Here is a 16176-nt window from a genome sequence, read left to right as displayed (position 1 = left end):
GACATACTTCAGTTAGAATTAACAGACAAATTTGGAGCTGTAGAGGAGTGTTGGAGGTAGGAGCAGGGAGAAATACCCGTGGCACCTGAACGGTGTGAATGGAGGCATTTTGCTTGTGTAAAGTTGTGAAGTCTGCTGGGGCATTGGGAACTCAGTGCACATAAGTTTTTCTTGCATGTTTGATGCAGCTGGTGGTTTGTCCTGCTGTTGTGCTGGAGTTTGATTCATCATCGCTGCGATTCATGATTCTTCATGTGCCACTCAACCCTTCCTCTGTTGCATGTTGAATACCACGTGGAGCATTGTAGAACATTCAAAGCAATGGTCTTGCGTGGATATTAGATATCTCAAAATGCTGTGCTGTAAGAGTGGGTGTTTTGCTGTTGTCAAAATGTCTTCTCTCGCCACAGTTGTAAAGAATAGCATCCATCTTGCTGTTTTCTTCCACCTCTGATGTGACTGTGTTAGTGGAGTTGTATGTGTAGAGCTAGTAAAAGTCTTTGGGATACTTCAGGAATTACAATTTTTATAATTATCCAAGCCATATCTTGGGATATTCCAATACCAACTTCAGCACTGAAAATAGGAGAATTTTGTGGCGCATTTCACTGACTTCCTCAGCAACAGTGATAACATGTAGCCAAATGCAGCTCTGGATCCATAGAATGCACTCTTGGCTGTATAATCTCTGGACGCTGCAATTGTGCTATGGCCATTGTGTTACTTCCTCTTTTCATATGCAGCCTGTTTGCAGGTAAGGAAGTTGTATGACATTATATGTGTACTGTATGCTGGTTGCCTTATGGAAAACATGAAACGAAATGGAAAAGATCATGTAAAGCATGTGTTCAGACAATGAAAGATCTGATGACAAAGTTCCTCATGGAGCTAATATTTCAAATGGAAACTGAATACTTTTCCTGAGGTGTGGTTTCTTTCATCAGTACTTCTATAGTCTAGCACAGGCTCAGGGGTGCAGGCTTTGGGCGGTGCTTACCTCAAGCGGCTCCCGGAAGCAGCGGCATGTCCCTTCTCTGGCTTCTATGTGGAGGCACGGCCAGGCATTTCTGCGCGCTGCCCCGTCCACAATCAGAGGGGGCCATTGGAGCACGGAGGAGGCAGAGGGGGGCCATGCCGCACTCATGGAGTGGCCCCCGACAGTGCTTCCCAGCTGGAGCGCCAAAACTGGGCAAGTCCCAGACCCTGCACCCGAGCAGGAGCTCGAGGGCTGGCTTAAAATGGCTGCGGGCCATAGTTTGCCCATCCCTGCTCTAGCAAATATTTTAGAACCGTATCGCCATTAAGGTGAGCAAGTGGAAAGAGAACCAAGGGGATTAGTTTCTGAAAAAATTAATTTGTGTGTTGTTGGGGAGATCGTCTGCTGATCTGATTCCTTTTCTTTGTCTCCTCAATGAACAGTGTAATTGTGCCAAAGTTTCATGGATGTTCTATTGAAATCAATGGAATGTTAGAATGCTCTGCACCCACAACGTTTGTCGCCAGGGCTATAAAGATTTTCAGTTGTGGTGCAATGTTTATGCTACACATTTTAAAGCTTTTCACAAAGGAGTTCCTCCCATTCCAACATCCTCTTATCAGGCTTTTTTTTCCTCTTTGCTATTCTGAAAAGCAATGTGGAGGCTTGTGACTCGTACAGTGGCTGTGACTGTGCTGAGCGAATTGCAGATAAGAAGTACAGTTACAGATAAGATATAGTGTATAAATTCCTTTTGCTTAATTACTGACACATGTATGCTTAATAGGTTGCTGTTTTTTAAAATTACATTTTGTGTGTTCAGCAAATGCAAAAATGATTTTAATAGCCATATGGTAAATGCAAATATTTCAGACTTTGAATTCCAGACTAGGATAAAAAGCTTTTTCAAGTATATTTTACATAGTTTCCCAAGGCAGTTGCAACATGTGTAGATGTGAATCTTGAGTTCATAAAATTTTCCATACTGTCCACCCCATTTTGGCCTGCTACCATGTTGATCTGGCATGAGTTGGATATGTAATATTTGCATGCAAGCAGTTTTATTTTTGTTTTCAGTTTAAGGATTTCCATTGGTTGCAAAGGTCATGTTTCTAAATACCAAGGGATTTAGTAGGTTTGTGAAAAGAAAATCCAGGCATTAACCCAAGAATTCAGTTGAATTATAGAGTGGCCCAGAGAAAACAAATTGCACTTTTCCATAACACTGTAACTTAATGGAATTCCCCAAGGCAAATATGAAGCAGGGCACTTTGCCTCTGGAGGCCATTCTGGAAATGTTTCTGTTATATTAAGGATGAGTGGAATATAGGAAGTCATGTCTAACTGGTTCGGCATTACAGAAATATTCTAGTTTAATTAGAGGTCTGTAGTCGCTCTAAGTCGTTGTCAGCCATTAATGGAAAAGTTTCTTCTTACTTAACTTAAAATGTATTTTAGAATCTTGTTTCCAGTTAACTTACTTTAGGTATGATAGATCCTAACTCTAGCACCGATAATTATAGTTAGGCTCTATAGTAGAAATAGTAACTATTTTTTAGGAAGTTAGAGCTTTGTAAAAAATTTTTAAAATTGGCCTGAAATTGAAAATATTTCAAAAATAGCAAATTGTGGAGTATTTTCTGCCCATCTTCTGAATTTAATTTATTTTGTCTCTTAAGAGTGAGATCTTCACTCTTGTTGTGGCATCTTAATGCCACATGAAAGGGCTGGAGTGGTATAGAGGCCTCCCAGAAGCCCTGGTTGTGGCCAGAGGAGGGTTTCTCCTAGTGCAGGGTTGCAGAAGACAGTCATTAGGTTGTCTTCTAAGGACCTGCACACACATGCTGGTGATGGGCGGAGTGGCTAAGGACTGGCAGTGATTTTGCAAGCAGGACCAGAGCACACATCTCTGAAGCCTGTAGGGCAGCCTGGGAGGGTGCTGTAATTTAGTCTCTCAGAGTGACTTAAAGCCACCGTGGTCACCCCATAACCTTTGGGGTGCGAGTTCAGTGCTGCACCTCAGAACCTTGTCCGTTATCTCACTAGCTTATGTACCTTCAAATACATGCACGTAGGAACATAGGTTAGTGTGTATATTTTTGGTTGAGCTGATAGCACCACCTATAATTATGCTTGACTATCACTTCCCATTATAACAACCTGTTTTCAGTTGCTTATAATCTTTGCCAAATTGCACAGAAAACTTCAACCCAAATGATTAGAGTCTGTCTGCCACTCACTGAATTTTTTTGGACAATTTTAGCTGAAACTGTTCAGCTGCATTTGAGACCGAGGCTAGGGAAAAATATATTTTGCCAATGTTAAATGTTTGGCAACCTTTTCTTTGAGAAGCTCCAGCTTCTCCTTGCTTTCCAGCCAGGACTCAATTTGGTAGTGTGTGGCCTTCATGTCAGGGATGTGCTTTTGGAGACTTGGATTGGGGGTGAGGAAGAGAGGAGAAGCCTGGACAAAGGAGAGGAGAAGCCTGGACCAAAGAGACTGGGCCAGTGAGTCTTTGAAGGGGATGGGACACTGAGATTGGCTGAGGAGCCTAAGGAGGGAGGCTGAGGTGGAGGGGGAAGGGAGTATGAGGGTGACTGGAGACTAAAGGGAGGAGACAGGCTGATATGATGAGGACTTGGGGGAGCAGGGAACTGGTTATGGCTGTGCAAAGAGACTGGGATTGAGTATGTGGTGGAAGTGAGATGGAGAGTCTGGAGGAGGGTAGGTCTGGCTGGCCAAGGGGACGAGGGCTATGAGTGGAAACTGGCACTGGGTAGTGGAAGAGAATGGGATTGGGATGATGAGTCAGGGGCAGGAGGAGGTAGGACAGGGCAGGGTGGAAAGGGAGGGGGGATCAAGCTGGGGTGGGGGGAGTGGGCAGAAGAGTCTCTGCCCATTAGAACACACTTCCCTCCAGAGCCTGGGATAGTTTCCAAGATTCCTGAGTCTTGCTTTTCCTCTGCTGTCAGCAAATATTTGTGAAACCCACTAGCAAAGTTTCTAGTGCTAGTCTGAATAGAGGGTGACAAATTCAGCTCTTTTGCATGTATGCCATATGATAGTCTTTAATTACATGATTGCATACTAGTTTTTCCCACAGAACCCTCACCTCATTCAGGATGAATCTGCTCTTGGGTATGAATCAGGGCTGTGTAGTGAAGGAGACTTGTCTGTAGAATTCATTTGTTGCAATAGTTGGAAGGTGAGTAGTGAATGAGGCAGGGAATTGCAAGAACAAAGAGGAGAGACTCATGGTTGAGGAAGTCACTTAAACCAAACTTTTCACAGATAGTTGTTAACTGTACATACCTCATTTTCTGGGGTTTGATTTGCAGAAGTCAATGGGAGCTGTGCTTTGGTTATACAAACTGCTATATAATGCTATGTACTCTGAAAAATCAGGTCCTAGTTGTCTGAAATTGGGCACCCAAAATTAGTGGATACTTTTGACCTTAATGTCTCTCTGTCCCAGCCGCCACTGTAGAAAATGGAGGTAAAACCTCATTGCACAGGGGTGTTGTAAAAATGAATATGTTCTACACTCTGATGCTATAGTAATGAACCCCATAGGAAAGCCTCTGACAAAATTTAATAATTACGTCTTCAGAGCAGGGTTTGAATAGTTCGCAGTGAATAAGACAGGAGGCACACACTGATCAATGAAGAGAAAACAAAATATTTAATACCTGCTTGTTAAGTGAGGCCCATCCATCCTGTGAAATGGGTCCGGGGGGGGGGGGAGCAGGGAAGAGGAAGAAGAGGGTTGTAGAATGGTATTTGATGATGTAATTGGAAACTATATCATAATACACACAAACAAGGGGGCCGAAATAATACACAATTCTGGCATTATCTCAACTTCTGAGTGCTTGACTTCATAACTTTAAAGTTGTTTTAACTTAGTTTTTTGTGTAAAGTATATATGTGCATATGTACAGTTGTGTGTGTGTGTGTATTTGTGTATATATAATATAGAAATGCACAAACCTTAAACACCTTACTCTTCTGCCCCATGCACCACCCCACTCGCTGGCAAAGTTAGCTTTACTGAGAATCTGATCTCTGCTGACCCATAGGCCAAGATGTTCAGAAAGTGAACAGTGACTTTGTGGTTGCCCATGTTGAGACACCTTAAAGAGTCCCAACACTTTCTGAAATCAGGCCCCTTTGGATGCCTAGCCTGAGATGAGATGCTTTAATTTGCTGAACACACACTCAATCCCAGTCTCTTTGTACAGCCATAACCAGTCTTAACCTTTAGCTGACTGGTTCTGTTTTTCATATAAAATTAAAAATTGATATTAGCTAGTTTTGCTGGTAGTGGTGTTTTTATTAAGTTCAGTGTGGAAGAGGAGTAAACTGATGAGAATGAAATGTTGGATGATAAACATTGCAGCTGGCACTGGCACTTGGATGCCTTGCTTTTCAGTGAAGCCTTTTCATCCTCTAATTAATTTTATAATAAACAGGAGAAATGAGTTTCTTAATACCATCTGACTGAAGTATATAAGCTTTTTGAGAACAAGGAAAAACTAGTTGCTGACTGAAAGGGCAAACTTCAGAGGATTCTCTATTACTGAGATCTAGACCTGTTTTCTGATACGCTTCGCTGTCTAGTTCTCACATCCTATGTTTTCCATTTGGAAACTGATTTTTGGAAGAGATATTTTTCCTCCAACCCTCTTCCCCTTCCCAACTGGCAACATTGAATATTTTTGCTTGAAAAGGTAATAGTATCTTAGACTCTTTCTGAGTCCCTGTCTTCCCTGATTCCTGTTGCTGTGTTACTGAAAATATTTCTGTTCATAAGTTTTGTAGAAGTTACTTCTTAAAAAGTTAAAGCTTCCAAAAAACTGACCATGGCTTCCTTAATACTCTTCCATTGAAAATCACCATCCTCCTTCACTTGTCTTTCGTTTTTATATAAGAAAGACTTCATGAAATATTGTTGCGTTTTTGTCCTCTCTGCTGATATTAGCTTACTAACTTTGTGAGGCCTGCAGTCCCTTTTCCAATAAAATGGATTCAAAGTGTTCTTTCAAAGTGGAACACAGAGCACCATATAGGTCGTTGGAGACATCTGTGAGTGTCTTTTGGACCGGATCATAAGCTTCCACTGACTGGAAAATAAAATGAGACTGAAATGAGGACCCAAGAACCAGCTGCTGGCATTTCTTCTCTATGCCAAGGGTCTTGCTTTTAAGAATGTTAAATGTGCAAAACATGATCCTGCTTCCATTTTGGACCAAAGCATGCAATTCCATGTAGGGCTGATTTAGAAACAGTTCCCCTTATCAAACCACTTTGGTAGTTTTATGAACTTTTAAAATAACATTATGAGATTGGTTAACTTATTACAGGTAGGCTCTGATCTCTGATAGAAGGAATGAAATTATATATCAGGACTGGTTTATGTTTATGTTTCACTTTGATATAATCCAATAATTTATACTGTCTGCTTATTGTCAAATGTTCATGTAAGCCAGGAAGGGATGTCTGGTCTCTTTTCTCTTGTATGTCTTACTTATAGATTTCTTATACAAACTTAAAAGTTGCAGGGAACTGTTTGTTAAATGTCCTCTAGTCTAAAGAACTCAGTTTTAATAAAACCACTCCTGGTTCATATTTCCAGTGTGTGGTAGGTGGAAACTCCCATAGTGGAAACTCCAAACTAAAGAGCTCTAGGGATGTCTCTGGAGTAGGGAGCATTGGTCAGAGGTTTTTGCAAGAGGACATGGCAAAGTACAGGTTTTAAATGGCAGTGTCGAGCAAGCACTGGTGCTCCAGTTTCAATGTAAAAGTTTCACAGCCGAAGGATGGCTAATTAAAGAGAGAGGATTGGGCATATTCAACTCAGACTATGTTCTTATAACTCTAAGACAGTTACATTAGACTCATGCAGCAAGGGTAAGATTAATACCTTGCAAGCAAACTGTCCAAGAATTTAACCATACTGTCTTATAATATCGGAGATGGATTGGCCAAAATATAAAATGAAAGTGTTCAGCCAGATATGGTTTCCTGAGGAAATGTCATTCAGCAAACTAGCATGTGAAGCAATAGAAACTTTAGAAGAGATATAGCTTTCCTCTAACCTTTAAATCTATAGGATTTACCAATTGCCTTTACACTGGAAGTGTTGACCTGAGAATATGACTCTTGTACAGTTTGTACTGTCAGAGAACTGCAATTGCAGCTAAATAGCCTTCTTGTAGGGGAGCAGTATCCTCCCCTATAGGAATATACTGAGTATTCCTCCCTGCTCTACATTTCTCGTGTTTTTTTGATAGTGCAGATCCTTCCTTTATAGATTTAATTTTGTTGGCACTTATTTTATTTAAACTATGTCATCCATTGACCATATACTTTTTTGAGGGTGGGGGTGGGAGGTAGGGTGGAAGCAGAGCAGCAGTGTAACCATGTCCTCTTTTTGCAAATTAACCTTCAGTTCTGTGTGATTGGGTAACTTAGACTCTGTCTCAGCATGTTTCAAAAACACCATTCTAAGTTGTATCATCAGAATTTTGGGTTGGATGTGAATGTCAGATAACTCTTACACTGTGCAACAGCATAAATGGTGTGATTTTTTTTTTTTAATATATATTTGTCGCCACCTTTCTGTTTCTTTTGTCTGGTTTCATTTTTTAAAAAATTATCTGGGTAACTCTCCAAAGAACATCTCTAGTTTTCTTTTTTTTCCTACGGCCTGCCACTCATAGATGGTGGGAGGACAAGACCATGCTTCCTCCAGAGCCAGCCAGTGCTGCATATTAACCGCACCAGAAGAAGTCACTGAAGAGCAAATTCTTCCAATCTAATGCAGAGTACTAATGGCATGTGTGGATGCTTCCTACATCAATGGAAGGAGTTTTTCCATCAGTGTAGATAATCCACCTCCCTGATCAGCTAGGTCCACGGAAGAATTTTTCAGTCAACCTAGGTGTCCTTACATAGGGGGTTAGGTTAGCTTAACTCAGTGCTTGGGGATGTGAATTTTTCAAGTCTTTTTGTCTTCTCTTATTTGGAGTAGATTATGATTGATATATGCAGTTAAATGAGGGTAAAATTCTTCTTGCCATGTAGAGGGTAAGGAAAGTCTTCATATTGTGAAGGACAAGGGAAAAGCTATTTAAAAAAATATAGAAGAAAGTCGTCAGAGATCAATTTCCTTTACAAGTACTTTACCTTCCATACCCCGATCAACGTGGGTAAATTTTACAGTATTTAATTGTGTCCTTTCTTTTACAATGTAAAACCCTTATTCCAACAAATGCTAGGCTTGGCTCAGTGCTGTTTTAATTGAACTGTTGAACATGTCATGAGGCCAGTTAACTGTTTACTCACCTGTTTGTTTGAAGTTCCTAATAAGTTTTGCTAATTTATAATTCTCCTTTGCTGCAACAAGTTGCTGCACCTCAGTTTTGACTTTTATTGTTTAATAATCTTATATTTTACAATCTTACTGTTGGTGAATAGTGTTTAGATGCTCATTTGAAGTTTATTTGAACCTATGAGAGTTCCTTAGCTACCTCACAATCCTCCCTACACAGCTGGTTTCCCCTCATCATGGTGTACTGTCTTCCTGGCAAGCACTGAGCTTCAGGGGGTGACTGGGCAACCCAGGTCCCCAAGTCTGGTGCTGGGTTGCCCTAGATCAGGGGTCGGCAACCTTTCAGAAGTGGTGTGCCGAGTCTTCATTTATGCATTCTAATTTAAGGTTTCACATGCCAGTAATATATGTTAACGTTTTTAGAAGGTCTCTTTTTATAAGTCTATATTATATAACTAAATTATTGTTGTATGTAAAGTAAATAAGGTTTTTAAAATGTTTAAGAAGTTTAATTTAATATAAAATTAAAATGTAGAACCTCCCCCGGACTGGTGGCCAGGACCCCGGCAGTGTGAGTGCCATTGAAAATCAGCTCGTGTGCCGCCTTCAGCACACGTGCCATAGGTTGCTTACCCCTGCTCCAGATTATAACTCTGCTTCCAGCCTCTTAGCCTACTTGAGCTCTGTTCCCGGGGGGGCGGGAGAGCTAGTGTCTTGCTCCCTCACTTTGGTATCCTAGAGAGAGCTCGTAGCAACCCCTATATTTACGTTATGTAACATTTTCCATTATAAAAGTATTGTAGGCCTTTTATGAGAAGCTCTCGCATCTCCATTGTAAACAGCAGGCCTTTAATATTCAGCAGGGACAGAGCCCTGAGGCTAGAGACTTGCCTTTTGCTTGACCCATGATATTGATTTTAGAGTTCACCCAATTATAAAGTGTTAAAATTGCCATTTCCTTACTCTGCTTTCATTTCTCAGAAAAATGTTTGCGGCCTGTCAAAATACTAAAGACATGAATTTTCTAAAGAGTGAGGCCCACATGACCACTGCTGCATTGGAAACAGCTAGTAGTCACTGGAGTATCTGTAGTGTGTGTGGCGATGTGGACTGAGCCAGGCTCCCTTTCCCTTTCACCTCTCCATTCCCAGTGCTTGACTTCAACCATGTCCACCACTCTGGGGGCACAATGTAGAGCAGGAGCTTCTCCAACTTTTGGGGGAGATGACAGAGTTTGGGGCCTGATGTTCCTGTGCAAAAACTGCTGTTTTTCAGTGCACAGGATGAATATGCAGAGTGTGAAATGAAGACAACTGTAAATCTGTCATTTCCTAAGTTTTGAGAATATGACTTTGCAACTTAAATAATTTTATTTTAATGTAGGGTGTTTTGTGTGTACAATTAATCTTAGTACAGTATATGAGAAATATATTGCAAGACTTAATTGGCAGGTGGGACTACTGACTGCAAATGAAGAGTGTATTTGCTGTTCAGCTCTCCATTTGTTGCAATAACGTGATCTGATGCCCCCGAGTAAAATTAAATAGTTGGAATTTATAAGGAAAAAATGCAATGAAAGGTTTTGTTAATGAATGGGACAAAGCTCAATTGTTAAAAGGCCGTTGCCTTGTTCAGAAGGACTGGAGGAAACCTCAGCCAAACCTTCACTATTGTATTTTCATCAGAATATTTGTACAGTTCATGATGCTCAACTTTGGAAGTATTTTAACGTTTGCTTCAAGATGAGCTGAGGAATAATTTTTCCAAAAGCTCTTAAGTGATTTAGAATCCATATGGGTTTTGAAAATGGGGCTTAGGCTCCTAACTTATTTAAGTGCTTTTGAAAAAGATACTTTGGAGTTTTAATTTTTTTGTATTATTTGCAGTTGAGAGGGTAAACTAAATGACTTGCCTTCCTCCTCTGTGGATAACATGCTATATACGTTGTTGTTTTTCTTTCTCTAGGCACTGAGTGTTACCGAAACTCTGATCAAACCTTTGGAAAAATTTAGGAAGGAGCAGCTAGGAGCTGTAAAGGTTCGTTTCTAATTTATTTGTTTGCCATTTTTTAAAGAGATGAGTTTAATTTCTCTATTTGGTCAAAGTATCCTCATGACTCCCATTTGGCAGAGCACAGAGAAATGCTGGTATTTATATTATTTTATGTGCCAATTTTTTTTCTTTGAAAACTTGGTTCAGAAAAAAATGGGAAATATGCCCCGAGAGGGGAGGAATGTATCCTTTTCTCTCTTTCCCTCTCCTCCCTCCCTTGACTTTTCTGTCTTGGATAAAATAAATGCCACAAAGAGCATTCTCATGTTGCTAATGGATGGCCATAATCTTCTGCTGTACGTCCACTTACTTGCATATTTAAAAGCCTGCTACGTGTTAACAACCTCAAGAATTCGTCCTCATACCTTTTCATTTTATATTTCCCATTGTTGAAATTAGAATTGATAACTTTTTATTAAAAATATAATTATTCCAAATTGTTTGGGGTGGTGGATTGGGAGGGTGGGTAGTTTAGAGTTTGGCTTGTCTCAGCCTGTTCCAAAGAATTCCTGGCCCTTTGTGATTAAGGATGTCTGTCTCTCCTGTCTGTATCATATTTATCTTTAATAATGAAGCCTGAACTCCTTATATTAAACCATTCTTTAAAGACATTCTTTACAGATGGAAATAAGATACAGAGTTTACCTCCTTGTAGCTTTTCCTCCTAAAGACAGTTTTTAAACTAACAAAAAAGCCCTAAGAAAAACTTCTTAACACTGTCTTTCACTGTGTACATTTCTAAAACTCTCCCTAATAAATTGTGTAATCAGTCTGCAGATGTCAGAGCTTGACCCTTGGAAGTGATATTTAAAAAATTACAGTGAAATTTCAATTAAGGGTTAAAATGCTTAAATCTGCCTTACCAGGAACACAGGCATGGTGAATTTTCAAAATAGTTTCTAATACAGAAAACACTTTTTTACACTTTTTCTTCTATAGCACTTGCAGCAAAATGCAAGAACTTGCAAGAAAGGCAAATTGTCTGTTAAAAAAAAAAAAACAAAACAAAACCCTCTCACCTCAGCCAAAATCTCTCCAGTCAAAAGTTAGTGCTTCTGTAGTACAACAGGTCCATTTCCTCCTGCGTGAACTTCGGTTGCTGAGTTTTTCCATCAGGAAGGTAAAATTCCACTTTGTGCAGCACCGGAGTGAAGAGCCCTTTCTCTTTTATTGAGTCTCTAAATGTTGCTTCCTGATTCACTTTAAACTCAGAACAAGAATACCTCTTCACAGAACATGAGGGGAAAATGTTCCATCCTGGATCGTAAACAATTAAAACTGAACATCTGTTCTGCCTTCACTTAATCTTCTGGGGTCCATGAGAGTTTTGTCAGAGCTCACAAGTTAAGCAGGGTTTTTGTCTAGCGTATTTTAAAAGTTGTTTCAGTAATTGGGCTTCTTTTAAGGTGGGAAAAAAAAACCTAGTTAGTGGTGCCATAGTTAGCCTCTGACCGCCAAAGGTCAGTATTGAACCAATACCCCAGCATGCTATTTGTGATGGTAAAGGGTGTTTATGTCTTTTAGATGAGAGCTCGTGATCATTTATGATAATTCAAAATCTCATGGTACTTTTCACCTGTGTTTAACCCTTCTGTCCTGTCAACTGTGTAATTGCATTCTACCCCCCTGAATTTCTCAATACATTTTCATCTGGATACATCATTCCTCACTTCCTGTCTCAACCTCTACAATACTACTGTGAACTGTCAAACAGCTAACATAACATGTTCCATCCTGGAAGTGGCTGTACTTCAGTGGTGGCCAAAAGGACCCCAGTACAACATATGCCTTCAGTACACAAGATTTGAAAAATGCTTCAGGATTTTTTTTGGATGAAAAGCTTTGTATAAATTCAGGGTCATGATAAATATATGTACTGTATCTATAAACTCACAAAGGCTTTCTTCAAGGGAATTGAAACCTGGGTTTCCTAACATTATCGAAAGGGTAATTTCTCCACAAGCATAATAGCAACATAGATGACCTTGGGCCAAGTTTTAAGCTCTTACTCCATTTTTTTGCAGTCTTTATTTAGGCAAACCTCATATTGACTTTAAACAGTTTTACCTGTGTAAGGACAAAATAAAAACTGTAGGAAATTCAGGATTTGGCCTCTAGCTGTAGAATTTTAAATGTATTTAGAACAAAACATCTTATATATTAAGAACTGAATAGTGCTAAATTTTAAGCTTAAATAGAACATATTTTTTTAAAAAGTGGTTTTACAGAGACCTGAAGAATATTTTTCAGGAATTTTTTTAAAAATATCCAGTATAATGGAAGTGCTGAAATGTTAGCTATGGTATTGGAAAGATAACATTGAATAGTATCAACATCTCCAAGTGTAATACAGTTAGAACTATTACGTCTGAATATAGAACAGTATGGATATTTGCTGTAGGAGAAATACACATGCTCACTACAAAAAACACACATAGAATGTTTAGTTCACCTTAAATTACTGCTGCTTATTGAATAGTTCTACTCCTATGGATAAATGAGTCTGGATTGAATAGATTAGGTCCAATTCTGAGCCCTTATCGAATTGACCCATTGGAAAGAAGCATCACAGTTGGGAAAAAAAAAAAAACAACAAGAACCACCAAAATACCCCCAGCTGAATGTAAACAGAATACACTGGGGTTTTGCACATGGGGAAGGAAGTTTTTTGTTTTTGTTTTTGTTTTTTTTTGCAAAGCACAAATACTTAAGCACTCAAGGGAATGTAATATGTAAACACAACGACATCTCTATCCTCTTCCTGTTCCCCCTCCGCCTCCCATGTGCTATTCTCACATAGTCTATAATGAGGCTGAAACTATTTATTATATTATTTCACTTCAGTAATTTATCTGTTTGATTTTGGCTTCTTCCTCTCTTTAGAATTTAATTTCATGTTTAGGCTTGACTCTGGTAAAGGGTCTGATTGACCCAAACACTACATCGTCATCTTTAATTTTAGATGAGTTTAATTAAAGGGACAATGTCTAGAATAATGGTATGCTTAAAGGATCCCCATGAGATAGGAAACCCATATTTTAGGTCTAAACTAAGTGTTTTATTAACATTACATTTTGTAAAATCTTGCTTATGGGCAGGTCCTAAACAGATAAAAGGGTTCCTGTTCAAATAAGATGAAGGTTTCTTCGAAGTCATGCAGCTCAGGGAAGAGAATATTATCTGATGTCATTAAGAACAAAGCAGAAAGTGTAAGAGAAAATTTAGTGGGTACTTCAGTGAGTAGATCATAACCAATATGTCTTTGATATAACAGATGAGCAGTTCTCAAACTTCATCACCGTGACCCTCTTCTGACAACAAAAATTACTACACAACCCCAAGAGGGGGGACAGAAGACTGACCCCTGTTGCATGAGACCCTGGGAGTGGGGGGCGGGGCAAAGCTGAAAGCCCAGGGCTTCTACCTTGGGCACTGGCATGTAACCTTAGCCCTAGGCAGTTGGGGTGGGGCTTGGGCTTCAGACTTGCTGGGGCCCAGGGCCAACACCAGCATTGGTGACTCCATTAAAATTAAAATGGGGTCACAACGCACTTTGGGGTCATGATCCACAGTTTGAGAACCCTGTAATAGATACATACGTGTTTTCAGAATAATATAGGGTGGTAGGAAATTTGAATTTAATTAGCATCTTGTGGCAAATAACCTGTCATCATTCTTAGAATATGATCCCAATATTATATTATATTTTTATTAAATTTTAATTGTTACTACTCCTATAACAAGACAGCACAAAAATTGATCTGATTGCCAGTAGCCCTAGTATTGACTTGACTCTGTAATTAACTGAATCAAGAAAAATAGAAATGGTTAAAGGGAAAGATTGTTGTGAAATTGTTTCTGCAACATTAGACCTATAAAGTCATATTTCCAACAAATCTGAAATAATTAATACTTGGGCTGTCACTTTTGTAAATGCAGTATTTTGGATGCTGCAAAATTTTGATTTGCATGTGTAAGTGGCATTTGTGCACACAAATCTAGTAGTTAAATTGCTCCTGGTTGCACCCATTTCTGAGATTCCAGAAAAATAAATATAGGCTGTATATACCTGAACCACAGCCTATGGAGGTTAATGGAAATACTTAAGCAGGCTTTGGATTAGGTTGTGTATTAGGAAAAAGACCTATACAGCCATTGAAGGTAGTCAGGATATTGCATTGCCTTAAACATTCCAAAAAGTTAGTTGATTTAATAGAAAATGAAATGGTGTGCATGACCAGTGGCATCAAGGACATCAGAGGTGGTTTAATATTGAATTTGGAGATTCCTCAAGTTAGTGCATGATTTTAAAATGTCAATGGATGCCTCTTAGTCCTGCGCTTTCCCCCTTGCCCCCAGGAAATATGAATCAGTTAATGAGATGAGACTTTAGTTGGAACTGTAGGAAGTAGTTCTGTTAAGTGCAAAGGGGCATAGATTGAATTACCTGACTGTTTTTTTTGTGAACAAGTGGACTATGATTTTATGAAGACTTTTCAAATACACTTTATAAAAGAATATTTATCTTTTTCTGTGTATTTTGCAGGTTTTTAAGGGGAGCTCCTCCCAAGCATGAGGGGCAGTATAGGAGAAAGCACAAATGTGATTGTTAGAAAATTTAACAAGCGGGCTACGGAGCTGGCCTCATGGGCTGATGGAAGGCAAGAGTCAATACTTCAGTAGCAAATGAGAGATGGAGAAGGGATAGACCCTGAAAGACCATGAAAGAGAAGACAAGTAGCTTATGGATATGAGCAAGGCAAGATTGTGTTCGCTAAGGCAAGAGGGAAGGTTATATAGTAATATAGACAGGAGCTGATGAGAGCTTGGACCAGAGTTCTAGCTGATAGGATAGTTCACATCTTAGGGTACGTCTACACTACCTGGGTAGTGATTGATCTGTTGGGGATCGATTTATTGCGTCTAGTGTAGACGTGATAAAATCGATCCTCAATCGCTCTGCCATTGACCCCAGAACTCCACTGCGGTGAGAGGCGGAAGCGGAGTCGATGGGGGAGTGGCAGCAGTTGACTTGCCGCTGTCCTCACGGCCAGGTAAATCGACCTAAAATACGCTTACTTCAGCTACGCTATTCGCATAGCTGAAGTTGCGTATCTTAGGTTGACACCTTACACCCTCCCAAAGTGTAGACCTAGCCTTAGAGAAGTTTTTCAGAAAGAAGCAGCAAGGTTTAGACATACCCTAGATGTGACAGGTCTGAGTCAAAAGAGAGATCTAGGTTTCAGGCCACAGCAAAAGGCAGGATCGTGGTGGTATTCACAATGCTGGCAGGGCTTTGGTGGGAGAGAGGGATAGGGGGGATTAGAAGCTGTTTTAGCCAGGTTTAACTTCAGTTGGTGGTTAGATATCCACGAGGAGATGTCAGAGAGACAGACTGAGATTTTAATTTGGACTGGAGGAGACAGGCCTGGGGTAGAGAGAGAGATCTGTGAGTCATCAGCGTAGAGATGGTTGTTGAATTTATGTTTGCGGATGACATTTCCCAGAGATCAGATGTAAATGAAGAAGAGAAGGGGACCAAGGAGAGAGAGCTTGGTGGAACCCCCACAGAAAGTTGAAGCGGGGGAATGAGGAAGCTTCTCCGAAGAACATGATGAAAGAATGATGAGAGAGGTAGGAGGACCGGGACAGGATAGAATTACAGGTGCGAAGGGAAGACATGATTTCAGAAAGAGGAGCATGGTCCACTGTGTTGAAGGTGGCTGATAGTCAATTCTCATCCTCCTTGACCTTGGTTCTGAGCTTTGGCTAGGAAGAGGTCATTAGAAACTTGGTGGTTTCAGGTTTCAGAGTA

At 39.9% G+C, this 16176-nt stretch overlaps 1 protein-coding gene across 1 annotated transcript in view; it reads left to right on the top strand.

The window, feature by feature from the left end:
• Positions 1 to 16176, top strand: part of ARHGAP10 (Rho GTPase activating protein 10) — a 249465-nt gene that overhangs the window by 89303 nt on the left and 143986 nt on the right. The window contains exon 4 of the mRNA XM_030564158.1: positions 10275 to 10346. Within this exon, the coding sequence (XP_030420018.1) occupies positions 10275 to 10346 (72 nt within the window). The remainder of the gene's footprint in view (positions 1 to 10274; positions 10347 to 16176) is intronic.

This window comes from Gopherus evgoodei, chromosome 5, assembly GCF_007399415.2.
Source record: "Gopherus evgoodei ecotype Sinaloan lineage chromosome 5, rGopEvg1_v1.p, whole genome shotgun sequence".
Lineage (NCBI taxonomy): Eukaryota > Metazoa > Chordata > Testudines > Testudinidae > Gopherus > Gopherus evgoodei.
This window is presented reverse-complemented; position numbering and strand designations above follow the sequence as displayed.